Raw genomic sequence first — 19,655 nt, 5'->3', positions numbered from 1 at the left:
GGTGGTACCTGAGCCAGGTAGGAGCCGCCGAGAGGCAGCCTGGGGCCGCCACTCACGTCGGCGAGGAGGAGCTGGCGGCCGGACCCACCCAGATGGAGAGGAAACCCGAGCCGAGGACCCGCCAGGTGTGGAGACCAACGCCCGCACGGCTCACCTCCGAAGAGGCGGGGCGCGCGGCTGCCGATTACCGGCAGGGGCGGAACCGGCCGGGATCACCTGGGCCCAGGCGGAACTGAGGGGTCGGGTCACCGCACGAAGAACACCGAGACTCACCTGTGCGGGGACCGGAGGAGGGGCCGGCCCCCACCCTCCCCGAAGCCGGCGGAAACCTCGGCCGGGAGCGGCCCCCGGGCTCGCCCTGCGCGCTGGGGCGGCGCCCCCGCTGGCCACCTCCTAGCGGCACTCCGCCCGTCCGCGCGTCCGTCCCGGCGCGGCCGCCATGACCTGGAGCGCCACGGCCCCGGGCGCCCACCAGCCCGACAACACTGCGTTCACGCAGCAGCGCCTCCCCGCCTGGCAGCCGCTGCTGTCGGCCAGCATCGCGCTGCCGCTCTTCTTCTGCGCGGGCCTGGCCTTCATCGGCCTGGGCCTGGGCCTCTTCTACTCCTCCAATGGCATCAAGGAGCTGGAGTACGACTACACGGGCAACCCGGGCACCGGCAACTGCTCGGCGTGCGCCCTGGCCGACCAGGGCCGCGCACCGCCGCTTCGCTGCTCGTGCGCCTGGTACTTCTCGCTGCCCGAGCTCTTCCCGGGCCCCGTGTACCTCTACTACGAGCTGACCAATTTCTACCAAAATAACCGGCGCTACGGAGTGTCCCGCGACGACTCGCAGCTGAGCGGGCTGCCCAGCGCGCTGCGCCACCCGGCCAACGAGTGCGCCCCCTACCAGCGCAGCGCCACCGGCCTGCCCATCGCGCCCTGCGGCGCCATCGCCAACAGCCTCTTCAACGACACCTTCTCGCTGTGGCACCAGCGCCGGCCCGGCGAGCCCTACGTCGAGGTGCCGCTCGATCGCACCGGCATCGCCTGGTGGACCGACTGCCACGTCAAGTTCCGCAACCCGCCGCTGGTGAACGGCAGTCTGGCGCTGGCTTTCCACGGCACCGCGCCCCCGCCCAACTGGCACAGGCCGGTCTACGAGCTGAGCCCCGACCCGAACAACACCGGCTTCATCAACCAGGACTTCGTGGTGTGGATGCGCACGGCGGCGCTGCCCACGTTCCGCAAGCTGTACGCGCGCATCCGCCAGGGCAACTACTCGGCCGGGCTGCCGCGCGGCGCGTACCTCGTCAACATCACCTATAACTACCCGGTGCGAGCCTTCGGCGGCCACAAGCTCCTCGTCTTCAGTAACATCTCGTGGATGGGCGGCAAGAATCCCTTCCTGGGCATCGCCTACCTGGTCGTGGGCTCCCTGTGCATCCTTATGGGCTTTGTCATGCTGGTGGTCTACATTCGCTACCAGGACCAGAACGACGAGGAGGAGGACGAAGAATGATTCCGGCTACTTGCCAAACAAAACTCTGGCAGGCTTCGTAGGCTTCTGCCCCTCGATTCCAATCCCAATTCCAACCTCTCCTCACTTTTCCTCCTGTTGTGATGAGGGGACCAGAGGGAGGAATTATACCCACTTGCTGGGGTGTTTGGATGGCAGAATGAGACGATCTTAACAAATTCTCCCCATCTTCACGATTTCCCAAGTTGACCTGTTAGGTTCTTTTTGTGTGTGTGTGTGTGTGTGTGTGTGTGTGTGTGTGTGTGTGTGTGTGTGTGTGTGTGTTAGGTTCTTAAAGTCTTCGGCATCTGAGCATGGAAGGGACGGTGGAGATTCCGTGTTCAACTTCTATCTGATGAGAAGACTGAGACCTAGAGACTTTAAATAACTTATTCAAGGTCACGTAGCCACTCGTTGGCTCCTGACTCTGACTCTTTTATCACTACAACACAGTGGTTTTCTTGCGGGGAGGGGGGCTGGAGGAGAGAGTAAAGCCCTCAAATAACTTCCAGAGGTGTGGAGGGGTGGGAAAGAATATATTTGTGAAAAATGTAGACAGATTAGGAAGCATTATCCCCAGATGCTGACACACGCAGGAGTGCACCTCCTAAAGCTGTATTTTAACAAGCCTGTCTGGAGATCCCTCCTGTATTCCCTCAAATTCTGGAATCACTGCCCTGAACCAGGGAGCAAGTAGAATACTGGCTGTTTCCCTGTTTTCTCATGTGTCTGAGGATGGGCCTGAAGCAGTCATGTGAGCCCAGCTTTTCAGGTAGTCATTTGTTCCCAGGGGCTGTAACAATCATAATGTTTCAAGTTTGGTCTACAATCCTGCCTTCAATATGGAAAACACTCCATAAGTTGTGGAATGAGTGAAAAATAACTTGCTATCTCTAGAAATCTGGCATAAAGATTTGCAAAACAGGGTTTGTATCAATTTATTTAATATTGGAGGGTTAAAGTGAAAAAAAAAAAAACACAAAACCAAACACTTTGCCAAGTACTGTGTAGAAACTTGAAAATGCCAGGTCACTTTGTATAGCTTGGAGTGAATGTTTTAAACTTAGATAGATGGAAGGGGTCTTAGAGGGAAAATTATTTCCCTAAAGTCATTCCTGTGTCTCCTGACTCCTGACTTGGTCCTCTTCATCATCTAAATTATTTTTTATGCTTAGAGAAAAAAAGTTTTCCTTCATGCATATATTTTCCCTGGAGTCTAAGAAAAAACTTTTTTTCTCAACTGAAGCATGTTTGTTTGTAGTAATGGTTTAAAGGAATGCTAAGGAATATAGTCCTATATGTTATCTAGAATCTTAAGAATTGTTTGAAACTTCAAGATAATTTTAAAGTCTGACTACTCTAAAATTATCCTAATGTATAGAAAGTTATTCTAAGCTATAGATTTAAAAAAAAAAAACCTTCTTTTTATGGCAAAACAAAAACTCCTTAGTGATATCATCTTAACCAGTTTATTTCCTGAAAGTAAACAATTGTCCAGTGCCTGCTCTCTATTAAAGCTACTTTCCAGTTACTACTGTTTTTGCTCATGCCTGTAAGGTATTATGAGACTTTGATGTATTTTTTTAAGTAGCCAAAGACTATTGAATTGTATTGAATTATTTACATTAATTTTATTATACTCTATTCTAGTTCTTTGAAAATTAATAATTGATGGACAGCATGCGTGTTCACTGACCTCTGTCTCAGACCTTCTGGAACAGTTGTGATTTAATATTCTGTCCCACTATTTTACATAAACCAAAAAATATTTTAGCAATTCTCGTGTGTTGGCTTCCGAGTCCCAGAATGTGACACAATTTTATTGTCAGATTGCATATTGCGATTTTAGTCTATGAAAATAGGATCATTATATGTATATAAGATAATTTTTATTTATTATGAATGTTTGATCAAGCAGCTTACTAGCCTAGCTTTCTTTATGTTGGGTAAGAGAATTTACTACTTTCTTACTATGTGGTCGAGAGCAACTATGTATTTTGCTATCATTTTAACAATATTCAGTCCATTGCTCTAAATTGTTTAATGAGACCACAAAACTTAAGGGGTTCTGATTAAATCAATGAGTGTGGTTCCAGGCCCTATTCTCTGGATTTTTGAAAGAGAACAAAGGTTATGTTTGTCTTACCTTTGTTATCACATTTGCTTAATTCTTTTGAACTATGGTCTTAAAGGCACAAACAGTACCAACCACTTTGTTCACGTGTTATTAGCAGGTTTTTATTGCAGCAAGAAAATCATCTTTCAAAATAAGGCTCAGAGTAAATGCAGTCTTTCAGTGTTAACTTCCTAAAACAGAATTTGAACTTATATGAACATCAACATGTAATACGAATTAGATGATCTTCAACTATTACTTAAATTTGGTAAAATGTGGTCAATGTAAAAAATAATATGAAATTTTATTAAAGAATATGATTGTAGTAGTCTTCTCCATTTCTGCATTTTACCCAAATTCTAAATTGCAATTATTTATTGGGTGGGTATTTTGGACTCCAAAGCCTCAAAAAATGTCCAGAACAAAAATGTGAAACATTCTCCTGTGATGATCTGTGTGCTGTAGCATTTTGTTTGGTATTTCAGGGTTCCAGCTGTGCTTGAATTTTCATGTTGTCTAGTAAATGCCCCTAGCTAGGGCTGTGTCTTCTGGAATGAGACAGAAAAGAGTGAGCCCCAACAACTGGACTGGAAATGTGCTTTGATCTGCCTTGTAAATTAAACCACAAACCAAAGAGAAACAAAGACGGTAGGTGGGAACTCCCAAAACAATAATATAACAAGAAAGACTCCAGGTATCTCCAGAATCAAGTCAGCTAAACAATTTACTGACTATGCGTTCATTAAAAGTCAGAGACAGAATAATAGCCTGGGATTTCTGTTAGTAACCAACACCTCTTCACAACGTATAACCACAACACTTTCTTCCTCTCTTTAAATCTGTTGTCTCTTCCTGTCATTGAAGATCTCAACAATCTTGAGTAAGTTCTCAAAGAGAGTTATTGGTAGAACTGCAAGGTAATCAACTCCTTATCTTATATGTGCTTGGATATAAGTCATCACTGACTGTAATAATAGTAAATTCCCTCTTTATTTTTATCAGGCTTTTTTTTTCTCTAGCTAAAACATAGCTGATTTTAGATGACAAATTTTTAAAAAATTTTGACTTCAATTTTTTCCCCAGAATTTCTCTCAATTCCCCTCCTACAAAAACAGAGTTATCTTTTTTTAAATTTTTTAAATATTTACTTATTTTTGAGACAGAGACAGCGTGAGTGGGGGAGGGGCAGAGAGAGAGGGAGACACAGAATCCGAAACAGGCTTCAGGATCTGAGCTGTTAGCACGGAGCCCGATGCAGGGCTCCAACTCTGGAACAGCAAGATCATAACCTGAGCTGAAGTTGGAGCTTAACCGACTGAGCCACAAACAGAGTCATCTTTCAAGTGTCATTAAGAAGGCCTTAACGAATCTCACTGAAATACGTTCCTGAAGAGAACTTACATGACAGCAGCACTCTGTGTAAAGAACTTGCAAAAATTGCCGGCAGCATTGACTTTATGCATATAGCCACCCCCCATCATTGCCCTGACAAGACTAACAACATGTATTCAAGACATAAAACACTTCTCCACTCACCTGGCATTATGATTGCCACCACGTAGATTAAGTCACTGCAGCATGTTGCATTCCTTATGGCATGTGCTTGGCTGAGCAACTCACCATAGGACAGAGAAAAATCTTGGAGGTGATGAAACCCAGCAGAGACTCTTTGCTGGTGCAGAGAGATAGGAGAGGGGGGATAAAAGGGAAAGATGAGGTTTAGAGCATGAGACATTTTTCTGAACTAGCAAAGTGTCCAGGAGATAGGGAGGGGGGTTGGCAGCCAAAGGAGCCCATCCCAGAGGGCAGAACTTGCCAGCGGGCTCATTGATGACAAGGCCTTTAAGAAATTCTGTAAGCAATGGCTCACCTCCTTCTGAACCCCTCAGCTTGTCTTTTTGATCAGTTTGAGTGTGATTTATCTTTTTCCTTAGAAGCGAAAGGTATTACTGTCAAGAACCTTTGTTAATAGCCTTGCCCTCTATATTGAGCTCGTAACCAAGTTCCCATTAGAGTGGCTGAAACTTTACATTACTGATGAAAACTGTAAATGATGTGTCATTAATAATGATACTTTGTTCTTCTAAAAGGCCTTTGTTCTAAAAATTCAAGGTGCTTAACACTATGTGGTCTCATTAATCTTACCCATCAAAATGCATGAGCTTTTAGAAAGTCATCAGGAGTGATGAGGAAGAAATATATTCCTTTCTCATATTCCTTGCTATTTTGCTCAGTTGTGTTGTTTTTTTTTTTCTCCAGAACTCTCTAATAGTGAGTAGTGTTCTCAAAAGCATAACTTCTGGATGTGGCAGTGATCGTCATTTAAATGGACCACTTGAGTATTTTCCAAGGGAGACTTAATTCTTACTCTGATTTTAATAGGTAAAAGACATTTCCCATTTGTGTCAAAGAATCCAAAATGGGAAAGGCAACATTCCTATTCATAGTGATAGAATGTACAATATGTTTTACTCTTTTCCCAAAAGACTTTAGGAGTTAAGACTTATGTTACATTAACAGAATTTGCAAATAACTGAATTAGGGTGTTTCTCAAATTTTACTTGAGGGGCAAATGAGCTTGCACACTCACTTTCAAAAATCTTCAATAACAATATCAAACATCACATACATGAATGGTATCCTGCCTTCTCACCAAACTCACATTTCCAAGTGCCTATGGAACACACCTAAATGGCTTACAGGTAGTGTAAATTCCATGGTCAGCACTAACTCATTGGCCTCTGTGCCAAGCCCATTCTTCCAAAACCAGTCCTGGTTGTGGGAAAGGACTCTCTCTCTCTCTCTCTCTCTCACCCAAACCAAAAATCTGAACTGCTTCCTTGACTATTCCCTGTTTCCTTTTACATCCAAATGGTTATCAGATCCTGTTGCTTCTATATCCCCAATGCACTTTCAATCAGGTCTCTCTTTGTCACCACTCTGGCCCAGGTCTTTGTTATTTCTCATCTGGAAGTTGGAGGAGCCTGCTAATTGGGTTCCAGTTTATTCTCCACATCCCAGCCACAACGAGCTAGCCAAAACATAAATCTCATCCCGTTCCCCTTGGCTCAAAATCTCTCCTGTCTATGCACAGCCGAAAGGAGGAAGTCTAAATTCCTTAGCAGGGTCTACAAGGCCTCCAGAGTTGGCCTCATTATAAATCTTGATCCCCTTTTCTTCAAGGCCCCACCAAATTCCAGCCATATTGAATGATTTGAAGAGGTCTGTACCCAACAAACCCTCATGTCTTTGCCCATGCCGGTCTGGCTTGTCCACATGACACCCAAATCTCCCCACTCATCCTCAAGACTATACTGGGTCCTCCGTCCTCTGTGATGTCCTCCGCAAGTCCCTCTTGCCTCCTCTCCTCCCTGTCCCCAACCTAGACTTCCCTCTGTGCTTATTCCTCTCTCAGAGCACTTACTGTGTTACGTAGAAATTGCTTATTTGCTTATCTATCTCTATATCCAGACTGTTAGCTCTTTGATGGCTGAGACTTTTTTTCTCATTTATCTCTACTATTGCCAGTGCCAAGTTGAGTGACTAGCACATGGTGGGTCTTCAAATATTTGTTGAACGATTATTAGGAATCCAGTGATTCCATTACGTTACTACCACTGCACGTATTATTTCCTACCATACAGTTGAATACATAGGAAATAAGTGAGGAAACAAATGAGATGTGGAGAATGACACCCTCAACGTTTGAACATTTCAAGTAAGGAGTGCTGGGGATGCTCATATATTCTTAACAGCATGAACATGCTACGCTTAGGGTTCCCATTTGGATAACTTAAATGTGCAATCAGGTCTTCCTGCTGCAAACTAATTTGCAGAAATGAATAGCGGATGGGTCACCTTAGTCCATTGATAGCAGGGACAGTTACTTCATACTTAAAGGGGATCAATGTCTTTCCTATTAAGCTGCAGTAAATTAATGGAATGTTTACATTTTTGTGGTGCTTCTTTATGGAGCAGAATGTTTTCCTAACCGTAGTAGTCTATAATAAAATGTAAATGCACACTGCTTTCCTCTGCCAGGTAATTACCCCAGAATCCATTTAAGTAAAAATAGCATTTGTAGAGAAATATCCAGAAAGGAAAGCAAAAATAAATGGAATAGTAGTTGTCCCATTTGCCAGCTGATGTTTGGTTTATAACGTTTGGCACATCTTGATATCTACATAATAGTAGTTTTAAAACCATAAATAATATTTTACAGAGGTCACACCATAGTTATTTAAGTTCAGGGGTTTATTTCCCTGAGCACTAAGTAGCTATGAATGAATTATGTTTAGTCTGATCTGCCACAGAAGGGCCATAAACCTCCAAGTCATAGCAAACCGTGGAATATTACTTCAATACGTCAGGAAAATTGTACATGTAAAAGAATAATGCATGATAAGGGAAAGGTATTTTTTTTAAGTAATATATGTTACTGGGCAGGAGCTATAAAATTTTGTTATTATAAACTTTCCTCTGATTCTGGAAAACAAGTTAAGGGACAGCTTGGCGTTGGCAGCCCTAAGCCGACGAAACGGGCGGTGGAACCAGAGGGAGGGCCTAGGAAGGCGAGTTTGGCCCTGAATCAGGAATACTTTCTTCTCCTCAGCACCCCGTACCTCAGAAAGATGAAAACAAAGAAAGTCTGCAAGAGCACAGAGATGGTGCTACAAACTTCTCTTTACTATTGGTGTTCTCCAACACCAGGCAATGGCTTTCACAGACACTCAGAGACTAGAGAGAGTTTTTAGCATTGAGGAGCAATTCGCTCTTAAAATTGAGGCTAGTTAAAATGCTGAAATGAAATTGTTAAGCACTTTCCATGTGCCAGACGACATGCTCAGCAATTTCACTGGGTTTTCTCATTTGATCTTTACAACGAACCTCGATTACCCCCATTTGCAAAAGTAGAGACGGAATTTTGGAAAAATAAACTAGTTCAAGTCTAACATAGTCTGGTGGGAGACAGCCAGGAGTCTAGCCGAGTCAGTGTGACTTCAGAAGCTCCATAGCTATTCAAAGTCAATAGGGATGCAATCCTATGAGATAGATACTATTGTCATCCGCATGTCACTGATGAGAGAGCTGAGGCTCAGAGGGGTTAAGTAACTAGCCTCAGGCAGCACAGTTAGTAGTGAAGAGCCAGCTCATCAGACCGAGAGGTTATACACCAAGGAGCTCAACATTCAACCTCTATTTTTCTTTTAGTTTCTAATAAGGATTAATTATGAATATTAAAACTAATCTTACAAAGAAACAAAAATAGTCAAGAAACCCCTGAAAAGGAAGAACAGGGTTTGGGAGAGTGAAGAAATGAAGACTTACTATAAAGCTTCAGGAATTTAGACAGGGTGATTTTATTTTATTTTTAATGTTTATTTATTTATTTTAGGAGAGAGAGAGAGAGCACAAGTGGGGAGGGGCAGAAAGAGAGGGAGACTGAGAATCCCAAGCAGGCTCTATCTACACTGTCAGCTCAGAACCTAACGCAGGGCTCAAACTCACGAACTGCGAGATCATGACCTGCGCCAAAACCAAGAGTCCGTCGCTTAACGGACTGAACCACCCAGGCGCCCCTACACAGGGTGATTTTAGTGCAGGGACTGACACCTAGATCACCAGAACAGAGTAGAGAGAGTTTCAGACAATGAAGAAAAGCATGGAAATGATGATAATCTAGAAGAGGACTTACCCCTAAGAGAGAAGAAAGCAAATGGAAGCAGGGAGGGGCAAAGAGGGGCATCAAAGGTACTGGTAATATTGTTTTCCTTAAACTTGGAGGTTGGATACCCTGGCGTCCATTTTGCTATTATTTCTGAAATTGTGCACGTAATATGGTATGGAAAAAATAATAACAGCCTGTGGCAAATGCTCCTGTGCTGATGAAAAGCTGTGGCAGGGGTTCTAAGACTACACTTTTCATGACACCTTTAGACTCTCTGTGGTGTTTCCAGCGCTTCTATAGACTCAAGCAATGCACAGAATTAGAAGAAGCTATTCTTAGGAATTTGTTACCTCGTTAAGGAAATTGGAAAAAAAATTGTTGAATGTAACATTTTCTTTAAATTGAATAATAAAAATGACATGAGATGGACTGCTGCCCAAAGCCCTCTGTTTTAATTGAAAGTTCAAAGGAACAGAGGTGCCCCTGCTGGCCAGTCCCTGGGAACCTGGTGGGTCTGACATTCTCAGTTTGTCCAAATACTGTATGAAAGAAGCAAAGCTCTGGGCAGTGACATGGGGAGAATTAGAAGATGCCCCTACAGGAGCCAAATCTGCCCATCTTCTCCTCACTCTCGTTCATCAGAGCAGAAAACAGGAGGAAATGGAATAATCTAACCTAATCTAATGCAGATATCATGGGCAGGGAATGCGTTGCATTTTAACCATATTTCCTCAAATTTGTTGCCCAAAGTGCACTCAAGCAGACAAGCAGTGGGGCTCAAGTCCCAGGCCCTTCGCATGTCATAAAGCCTCACATTTTTCCTGTGTTGCATCCCCTGGGCTGGGGGACATTCCACAGAACCGGGAAGGGGAGGTTTCATCTCTGCCACCTTCAACTCGTCGTGGCCTGCTGACCCTACCAGGGACTGTGATCAAGGCCTGATTCCAGAGACACAGAACGTGGTGTAAGGTTTCTCAGGTGGATGCCTGTCCAAATGGGCATGGGAATCCCGCTTCTAAAGGTGTGCACTACTGCCCTCTGCTGGACAGAAACAGAATCACCAGCATTTAATTGCCTCTGGGCCTAACCCAAGTGGGAAGGGAAAAACATGTTTTACGTGATATATATGCTTATGTGAAATATTTGCTTCAAAAATTAAAGTTCCTGAGATTAAATTACATACAAACACTCTTAAATTGCATAATAATTCCATGAGTTTTAATGCATTCCAATTAATTAATCGAAAAAGAAACGGGCATGTTTAACTTGTATTCAAATATTATAGAATATTCTCTTCAAATATAATTCTAGCGGTTACTACCAATTTAAATTTTTTTTTCTCTTAAAACATCTGTGTTTATTTAGAGCTATGTCATAGAGGAAAGATCTTGATGCTAATGTTGGAAAAATATATGTCATCTATTTTGTTGAAAGCTTAGGCACAAAAAATGAAAAAGACTGTTACTATTCTTTTTTTCACCAAATAACTTTGCCAATAGGCATAAATATGTCATTTTATATTAGAAATTGTGTTTTTTTTAACGAAGGGCTGGTAAATATTGCCAGTCACCTTTCCCAGGAACTATATGAAGTTGCCTCACAGGCTTGTCAATAAGAACGTCTTTCAAGAAGAAAGCTTCTAGAGTCTCTCTAAAAGCAAAATAAATATCCTCACTTAGGAGCCTATGCATTGGTGACACTGAGACAGTAATTCAGGTGTGGATGATTTTAAACTTGGCATACTTTCCTGAGACTGATACTGAACCTCAGAAATAGAAATATTTACGAAGTGTTTTGAAATTTTGTGTATGTGAGTCTCACACCGTGCTTTGATGCCGACATATACCGTATTTCTTACCTCATAAGATACACCTGCCCTCCCATACACACACATTTTAACACCTCTAAAATAAGAACGTGTCTCAAGGGCCAGGCTCCTCACTATCCAGTGGCAACTTAAACTTATCCATTGTGCCACTTAAACTCACTGTCAGCCAGACAACAGTCATGATGTAGTTGTCTTTGGGCTGCAGTGTTGTATTTTGGGACAAAACATTGCATTGTGTACACCTTTGATGATTCTGTCTCCAGAGGCATTTGGAAGAGTTGGACTGTGAACGTGAAGAAGTTTGGGGAGAACTTTAGTCAATTTATTTTACATACATTTTCCTTTTTTATGTTTGCACAAGTGCGATATGTAATAAAAAACGTACCTAAAGAAATATAAAAGAACCTTTTTTAATAAGGATAAAATACAAAAATTTAGATGTAAGGAATTATTAGGTCCTATTCTATTGGCGGCATTTTTTTTTTCTTAGCGGTACAGAAAACAATGGTACATTTTATGATTGATGGCATCTTAAATCCAATGAATTGCACAGTATAATAACAGGGCAGTGGAAAGAATGCTTCTGAATTTGAAACCAGATGACACGAGATGACATTAACTGCAAAGGCGTATTCACTCAATTTCCACCACTTGCACCATCGATCAATTTGGAGAAGGAAATGGAATTTTAAAAATTCTCTCACTCCTCTGATGTACCCAGATATTAGTAGAATAAAACAATGTGCCAGCTGCCAGCTGAGATCAGCCCCTCAGCCTTCAGCATCCCACTGTAATTATTGGATACAGGCCAGCCAACCTTCTAGACCACAAAGAGGGTAGGTGAAGGTCTCTGAGATCAAAGCCAACACGTAGCTCATCTGAAGCCCTTGCAATATACCTCACTGGAAGATGCACAGGGGGATAGAGTGTCAGAAGAGTGAGAATACTGAAGTGTCTTGCTCAGTCCCCGAGGTCTCCTTTGGACCAGGAAGCTTTGCCGGATAGACATACATCATGGCTCTGTATATTACACCTCTCTGTGCTCTTTCAGTATGAGTTGTATGTGATTGTGTGAACTTGATGACCAAATATAAATCAGAGTTATTTCTGTTGACAGGAAATAAAGTTAGACCATCAGACATACTCAGAGCCAATATCTGCTTTCATGTTTTCCAAAGTTATAGGGAAAAGATGTCTTCTATTATTGTGACTGTCTTGTCAGAGCTCAGACTGAGCCAATTCCATTCTCCCTCAGTTCTTTTCTTGGCCAAGAATACAAACTATACTGTGATAAAACATCGCCAAGGGAGAGTTGCAAATAAAAGCCTCCCAGTCAATTTAGACTCAGCCTGGTTAAAGGTTCACTACAACCCCACCCTCTGCCACCCTGCCTAAGGAATCAGGTTTTAGTGGGGTTTTTTTTCCTTCAAAAGTTGTGTTTCTTATTCTCCACCACCCACCCCTATCTTCTCACCTCTTTTCCTAGACTCCATTTCAGAAAAATTCATAATACCAGAATTTTTTAACGTACATGGACTCTTGTGTCAATTTTGGGGGTCTTTGGTAGTACAAAATGTACACAAATATGGAGAATGGCAAGTTTACCAATAACTCAGGCACATAAAGTCTTTTCCAAAAAAAAAATAATATTCTGGCCCTTCAGAAGATACCTCTATCCATCTTCGCTCTGGTTCCCTTTTTCAGTGCTGAGTAACACCACTGGCTCAAGACTCTTGTAGACAATTCTTCTGATAGTGTTTCCCCACAATGAGCTCTACCTTTTCTGTACCCCAAAAAGTTCCTTCAGTTTGAAAACTTTCTCAACTGCTTGCTTTATGAAGCATCAGGGTCTCTTTGGCATTGTATACATTCTGGATCTATAATTTTTCTAAAAGCCTTGGTCGTCTTTTAAACTCATCCCCCATCCTGGAGCACCTCCTTTTTCAAATTCTTAGGGCTCTCATCTTGGAGCTCTCTCCTGATACCTGTTCTGCAACCCAGTCTCGTCACAAACAAGCATTAGCACAGAGCAGTGATGTAGCAACATTTCAGTTTTGTGTTTTCAAACCCAGCCAAAAATTATTCTAAATTGACAGATGATTTGGAGTAGGGAAGTATTAAAGGTGTTTTGAATGGCAGAGTGGTGACACAGACAGTCACTGCTTTGGGAGGTGGAGGGCCTCCATATGGTACATTTCTGTCACTACATGTGACTGAAATAAGTTATTTAATATTTTGTACCTCCTCCTCTGTGGAATAAGGCTGTTGGACCAAGTCATTGGATTCCTTCCAGTGGTAGAATTTTCACCTTGGGATTTAGTTGGAAATTTGTGTAGTGGACTGGACATAGGACTGATTTTTTTTGTTTTAATGTCAAAGGGCAAACATTTCCCTGAAATGTCTTCCGTAGATTATTTCTATTTTCATGCGATGCTATATGTTGTTGTTTTGCTGCAAAGCCCATGGTCAAACAAGTTAAAATAAGACTTCTTTCCTGTAGGATTTCTAGAGCCTTTAGCATGCTAATATTCTTATGAAGCTCCAGGAAGTTTATACGTGTTGCAAAACTACGCAAACACATTTGAACACCTACCTTTTTTGTTGTTCCAACACCAAGTATCATCTTGCAGACATGGGGTTCCACATAAGGCATCTGGGAGAACGGTGTCCCAGTGATGGTTTCTGGAGGAGAAACACAATTGTCAGAATTGCAAGAGTTCATAACAGAGAAGAGTTCTCCTATTTCCTGCTGAAAATCTTTAAAGGATCTTATTGAGGTTTATTTGGGATTTGGTTCCTTCCAAGGTCGACTTGTCACCTTCCTTTCAAAACAAAATCATGATATGCTTATTTAGTTGGGGAGAAGGGGCACTTGGTGTCTTGGAGATCTTAACCCTCTTCCTCCTCCACTCCCAGTCCAGCCACCCTCCTTCGTTCCTCTTTATTCTCACTAACCACACGGACTCCTCTAAAATGCAAACGGAGCTTGCATCATCGGCATAGTTCAAATCTAAGGAATCCAAGCCTCTATGTTTCACTGCCAACTACTCTTCCAAAAAGTTCACTGATCTTTGAAATCAGCTAGCCCCTAAACCCTCCGAAGGGGGTCAAGAGAGTTAAAAGATTCCAGATGAGGCCAGAGCAGTCTCCCTAGTTTCTTCCACCGCTGTTGCTCGTTCAGGTGTGACCTGTACAGGTCACTAAATCTCTATGTGCTTTCAACTCCCCATTTATAAAATTTGGCCAATGCGTATTGATTTCTAAGATGTTTAGAGATACTTGAAATAAAGTCACTACAAAGAACAAATTCTGTACCTGATTTTTCTGTTATTACCAGTGATGGCCATAGGCACAACTCCACAGCAGGAAAGCAGCAATGTACGAGAAATTGCAGAAATTGGCCAAATTGGGCTTTCTTAGCTCTGGAGCCCCTGCTACCCTATTAAATCTGCACATTCACATTGGACAACATCTAGTTTATAAAGGCAAATATTTAATTAGTGGGACCGTAGGACTGGCAATGCTACTTCTAACACATGTAACAAGATACTCTAAGCTTGAGAAGTAAACCCTGTAAACTTAAATTACTGCAAAATTATAAAGTTTAACATAAAAATGGAAAAAATCTTTAAATAGCTGTTTTGTGCAGCGTTCTTAACAGACAAGACTGCCTCACAATGGGACCGTGTAACGGCTAGCAGCAGGCACTCCAGGAAGATAAAATAAACTGGCTTTATGGACCTGAGGAATTGATTTTTAATGAGATTCTGCTTGGCTGTAATGGCATCCTGAGAGAGTGATCCAGTTTCCATGGCCTCTGGTACACAGTTATAAGGTGCGGAGCAAGGACTTGGTTAAACAATGCCCATGCATTTGCCCTTTTAGTATATGAGATTAAATGAAATAAGGATTTTGTTCTAAGACACACTCCAGAAAGTGCACGGGCATGTGTATGCATATGTGCACACACACACGTTGTTATACCCTTAGATGCTTTGCTAAGACATTGTCCGCTTGTATATTATGATGTTAAAGGACTAAAACTTTGAAGTTATAGGGATATGTTCATATTTCTCTACCAGAGTACAAGGACCTATCAACATAAGGTGGACCTGACTAATTCTTTCATATTCTATAACCCAGGTTTCCTGCTGGCATTATGTATAAATACATAAAAACAAATAAATACACACACACATACACCAGTGGATATAGAAAAAGATAGATATAGAGATATAATATAGATAATAGGCAATATGGAAGGGAAAAGGCAGCACAGCATATTAGTTAACATTTTCAGATTTGAATCTTGCTTCTACTACTTTCTAACTCTGTGTCCTTGGGCATGTTAACCAACTTCTCTGAGCCCCAACTTTATCTTCAACAAATGTGGATAATAACACCTGTTTTACAGAGTTGTAATAAATATTCAATGACACAAAGACACAAAACAATTAAAATGAATCTTAGCAACATAACATCAAGTGAAAAAAGTAAGTTCCAAAAGATTATATATAGTATTTTTTTCATAAAGATAAAGTGACATATAAGTCTATATGTTTAAGAATTCACATAGCATTGGGACATCTGGGTGGCTCAGTTGATTGAGCTTCTGACTTCAGCTCAAGTCATGATCTCACGGTTCAGTTCGTGAGTTGGAGCCCAGCTTCAGGTTGCTGCTGTCAGCGCACAGCCCGCTTCGGATCCTCTGTCCCCATCTCTCTCTGCCCCTCCCCTACTTACACTCTCTCTCTCTCAAAAATAAATAAACATCTAAAAAAAAAAAAAAGAATTCACATAGCACCAATAAAATTGCATGTCAAAAGAAAAGGAATGATAAACATGGGATTCAGGATGATGATGGCTTTGAGTGGGGGGAAGGTGGGAGAATGCTACTATTCTCCCCCACAGAGAGGGTTATACAGCTAGATAATAGGTTATAGCCAAGGTTCTAGTTTTTGTTTGGGTGGTGGGCTTGCAAGTACATATTATGAGTAAGAATAATTAGCTAACTAAATAAAACTAGCCACACCTCGACCAATGATAAGAATATACTATGTACCAAGAAACATGACTAATCGAGTTCTGTGCACTGGAAGGTCAAAGAAAAAGAGAAGATAAGTGAGCTAATGTGTAATAAAATGATTAGCATAGTGCTTGGCGTATAGTAAACACTCAAGAAAAGTTTAAGTAGTTGGCTAGATATTTCTTCGTATACCTGCAAACATTCTTATCATTAGGAAGATTCACTTTCCCAGTTTGATCAATTTCCCTTCATTTTCTCTACTTCCTGATTTCATCATTCATCTGTTTTCTCCCATTGTATCATTTCTATTTCCAAAATCCTTAGCTTTGTAATTTTTAAAAACCTTGAGGAATAATCTATATACAATACCAGGTACAGAGCTCAGGTGCTCAGCTCGTGTTTTGTTAATTGTATTCACAAACATAACTATTATTCAAAACAAGATGTAGATTATTTCTATTGCCCCAAGAAACTTCCTTTGTGACCCTTTCCAGTCAATTACCCCCCTGCCAGAGGCAACCTCTTGTTGACTCCTGACTTCTATACCATTGTAAATTGGTTTTGCCCATTCATGGACTCAGTATGAATAAGTCATGCAATATGTACTTGTATCTAGCTTTTTTTGATGAACCTAATGTTTTTGAGATTCTCCATATTGTTGTGTATGCGTAGTGCATTTCTTTTCATTGCTGAGTAGTATTCTGTTGTATGAATATGCTATAATTCAATTATCTTTTCTCTTGTTGGTAGACATCTGGGTTGTTTCCACTTTGGAGTTATTATGAGTAATGCTGCTATGAACATGCTTGTACGATTGTTTTTGTAGACATATCTTCTTTTTTCTTTTGAGTAGTAAGAGTAGAATTGCTGAGTTGTAGAGTAGATGCCTGCTTATCTTCCTGAGAAACTACCAGTTTCCCAAAGTGGGAATTATTTGGAATTATTATTTGGAATTATTTGGGAATTATTCCAAATCCCTAAGTTTCCAACATCTAACTCCATGGAAGGGTGATTAAATAACCACATGGACAATGACCCATTTGTGTCAGGACAATGCCTTTTATCAACTCCAAAAGGATTCCCAGAACAGGAAAACAAAGAAAAAAAAAGATGAATGTAAATGGTAACAGATTAAGTTAGACTTGGCTGATGGTAGAATGCACAAAATCAGAAGAGCAAGAAAGAGTTCCCTGCTGATTTAGACCATGAAACGAATCATTTTTAAGAATATAACTTAGGTGAAGTGTGAGCCTAAATCATAGGTTCCCCAGCCACGTAGATGCCCCTTTCTGTTCTTGGCTTCAACAGACAGAATGAATAATCTTTTAGGGGGGAAGGGGTGGGTGACCGATGGTAGGGACATTAATTGTCTTCCATTGGCTAGTTGCTTTGGCAGTAAAGAGAAAGGCCTGCCCTAGCCCCAAAGAACTTACATCTGTTTCTCATAGAGCTTAGCCACCCATGCTGTTTCAACCATCCTCTTCTGCTGGCCTGGCTACCGCTTTATTGATTTTTTCCCTGCCCTTTTAAAAAGATAAAAGTTCCTAAAAGCTTTTTGCATGCAAATACATGTGTCTGTATGCATGTGTGTGTTGGTGACAGCAAGGGTTTGGTTAACAAACTAAGCAGCAGCTAGGTGAGCCGTGTGTGTGTGTGTGTGTGTGTGTGTGTGTGTGTACCAATTACTCTGGGATTGTGCACCCCCAGTGGTGGAGCTGGCAGAAGTACAACAATTAGAATGTGTTGACAACAACTTAAAGATAATTAGTTGACAATGACTTGAGACCTCATTAACCCCTTTAACACCTCATGGTTTATGATTAAAATGAAATACTCAGAGATCATTTGAAGGACATCTTGGCTTAACTAGCAGCAGTTGTTTAAGTGCAGCTAGAATATTTGATATTTCAGTGATACATCTTCCACTATTTTGAAACCATCGACAATGATTATCCAAAAATGTTATCATTATTCTGTGGAAATCAGTGAGCTAAGGATTCGTACTTTTCCTCAGAAACCTATTGTTTTGCTTCTTTCCCAGTCTTCCACTCTCATCCAGCCTGTTTAACTAAGTGATGTTCAAATTTTATTTTTTAAGTCAACTCTTCCGTTCTCAGAAATTACATGGATTGATAAAGTTAACTGTGACTTTTACTGAAATCACTCCAGTTGGGAGTGTACTGCCTACAGAATTCCACAATGAGAATCCTCAGGGGTGTGTATGTTTGGATGAACCTACAATATTTCACAAATCTGCTAGTCTCAGGCTCCACTAAGTGTAACAACAGTTTTTATTTTTCTTGATGGGTTCTCAATAGATGTTTAACCGATAGATGGACAGATGCAGAAATTCCAGTCTTCCAGAATTTATTCAGCTTCACCCAGCCTCTAAAATAGACACCTACAGGCAAAATCCCTTTGTTCCTTTGTTCCTAAATATTTCTTAGGAAAGAAGTCTCAGTGCTTCTGAGCCAATCCAATGATACTACATATGAAACAGCAAATACCAGACAACATTGTAATATCGACGAAGGTTTGAAATAAGCTTTATTTTGGTTAAAAGCTACAATCTTAATATCAATTGTACTATTTAGACATGTAATCAGTTGTCTATTTAGATATTCCAACTATTTATTTGATATGGAAGTTTCACATCAATGAGGCCAATATCACTAAATTTTTGTCCACTTTCAAGACAATAGTCCTGTACCTTCTCTGGGCCATAGACTCATTTGGGAATACGGTGAAATCGATGAACACTCCAATCCAAAAAAGGGCTCGAGTTACTTATATACCAAATTGATTGGATTTCCAGGGATTTATGGATTCCAGATTAATATTCATTTATCATCAGTAACAGAGGGATGATTTTAACCTCCCAGCCATGTTGGTGATAATCTATAAAACGAATGAAGGTAAAATGGGCCAATTGTGAGAAGATTATATTCAAATTGGAACTATGATTTAAGAGAACTACCTTACTTTGAAATCCAAGGAGGTTTAAAAAAAAAAAGTGCCCTGTTATAAAATAAACGTCAAGTGCGTAGTGGACATTTATTTGAAAAGATTGATTGACCCGAAGTTCTAGCAAGTGCTTCTCACAATATAATCTATATGACTCCTTCAGTAGAATTAACAGAGATGCTTATTTAAAATACATTTTCCTAGGCCCTGCGTTTAGCCAACTAAATTGGCATCTTCTCTGATGGGAGCTGAGGCCCTGCATTTCAGTTTAGCAAATTTCCAGGTGATTCTCAAACACAGCTAAGTTTGATACTCTTGCACTCTTATTAGGTCTTTTGCAAAGTACTTCGTTTATATTAGTATCGTTAGTCAGTCAATGTGAATGCAGATCTTCCATAAACATCCAGAAAATGCTTTTGATAACTCCAATTTGGATAGTGGATGTCATTAGGGAGAGAGCCCTTGGAAGGCAGCTGCAAACAATTGTCACTCCACTGCACTTACCGTCAGAGTCAGGCCACTTTAGATTGGCCCATCACTTTGTTTCATTTTTTG

General features: G+C 41.3%; 1 protein-coding gene and 1 long non-coding RNA gene across 2 annotated transcripts in view; one reads left to right on the top strand and one right to left on the bottom strand.

Annotated features, from left to right (window-relative positions):
• Positions 1–29: 29 nt before the first annotated feature.
• On the top strand, positions 30–3,939 carry TMEM30B (transmembrane protein 30B). The gene has a single exon (XM_003987714.6). The coding sequence runs from the start codon at positions 440–442 to the stop codon at positions 1,499–1,501; it is 1,062 nt and encodes a 353-aa protein (XP_003987763.3). The 5' UTR covers positions 30–439; the 3' UTR covers positions 1,502–3,939.
• Positions 3,940–13,703: 9,764 nt separating this feature from the next.
• The window catches only part of LOC123386106, a 136,054-nt gene continuing 130,102 nt past the window's right edge, over positions 13,704–19,655 (bottom strand). Inside the window, exon 5 of the long non-coding RNA XR_006599667.1 lies at positions 13,704–13,792. This is a non-coding gene — a long non-coding RNA (uncharacterized LOC123386106). The remainder of the gene's footprint in view (positions 13,793–19,655) is intronic.

Source organism: Felis catus, chromosome B3 (genome assembly GCF_018350175.1).
Source record: "Felis catus isolate Fca126 chromosome B3, F.catus_Fca126_mat1.0, whole genome shotgun sequence".
NCBI classification, from domain to species: domain Eukaryota; kingdom Metazoa; phylum Chordata; class Mammalia; order Carnivora; family Felidae; genus Felis; species Felis catus.
This window is presented reverse-complemented; position numbering and strand designations above follow the sequence as displayed.

Excerpts from the sequence above, each read along its gene's own strand:
- TMEM30B (XM_003987714.6), top strand. The coding sequence starts at position 440 with ATGACCTGGAGCGCCACGGCCCCGGGCGCCCACCAGCCCGACAACACT.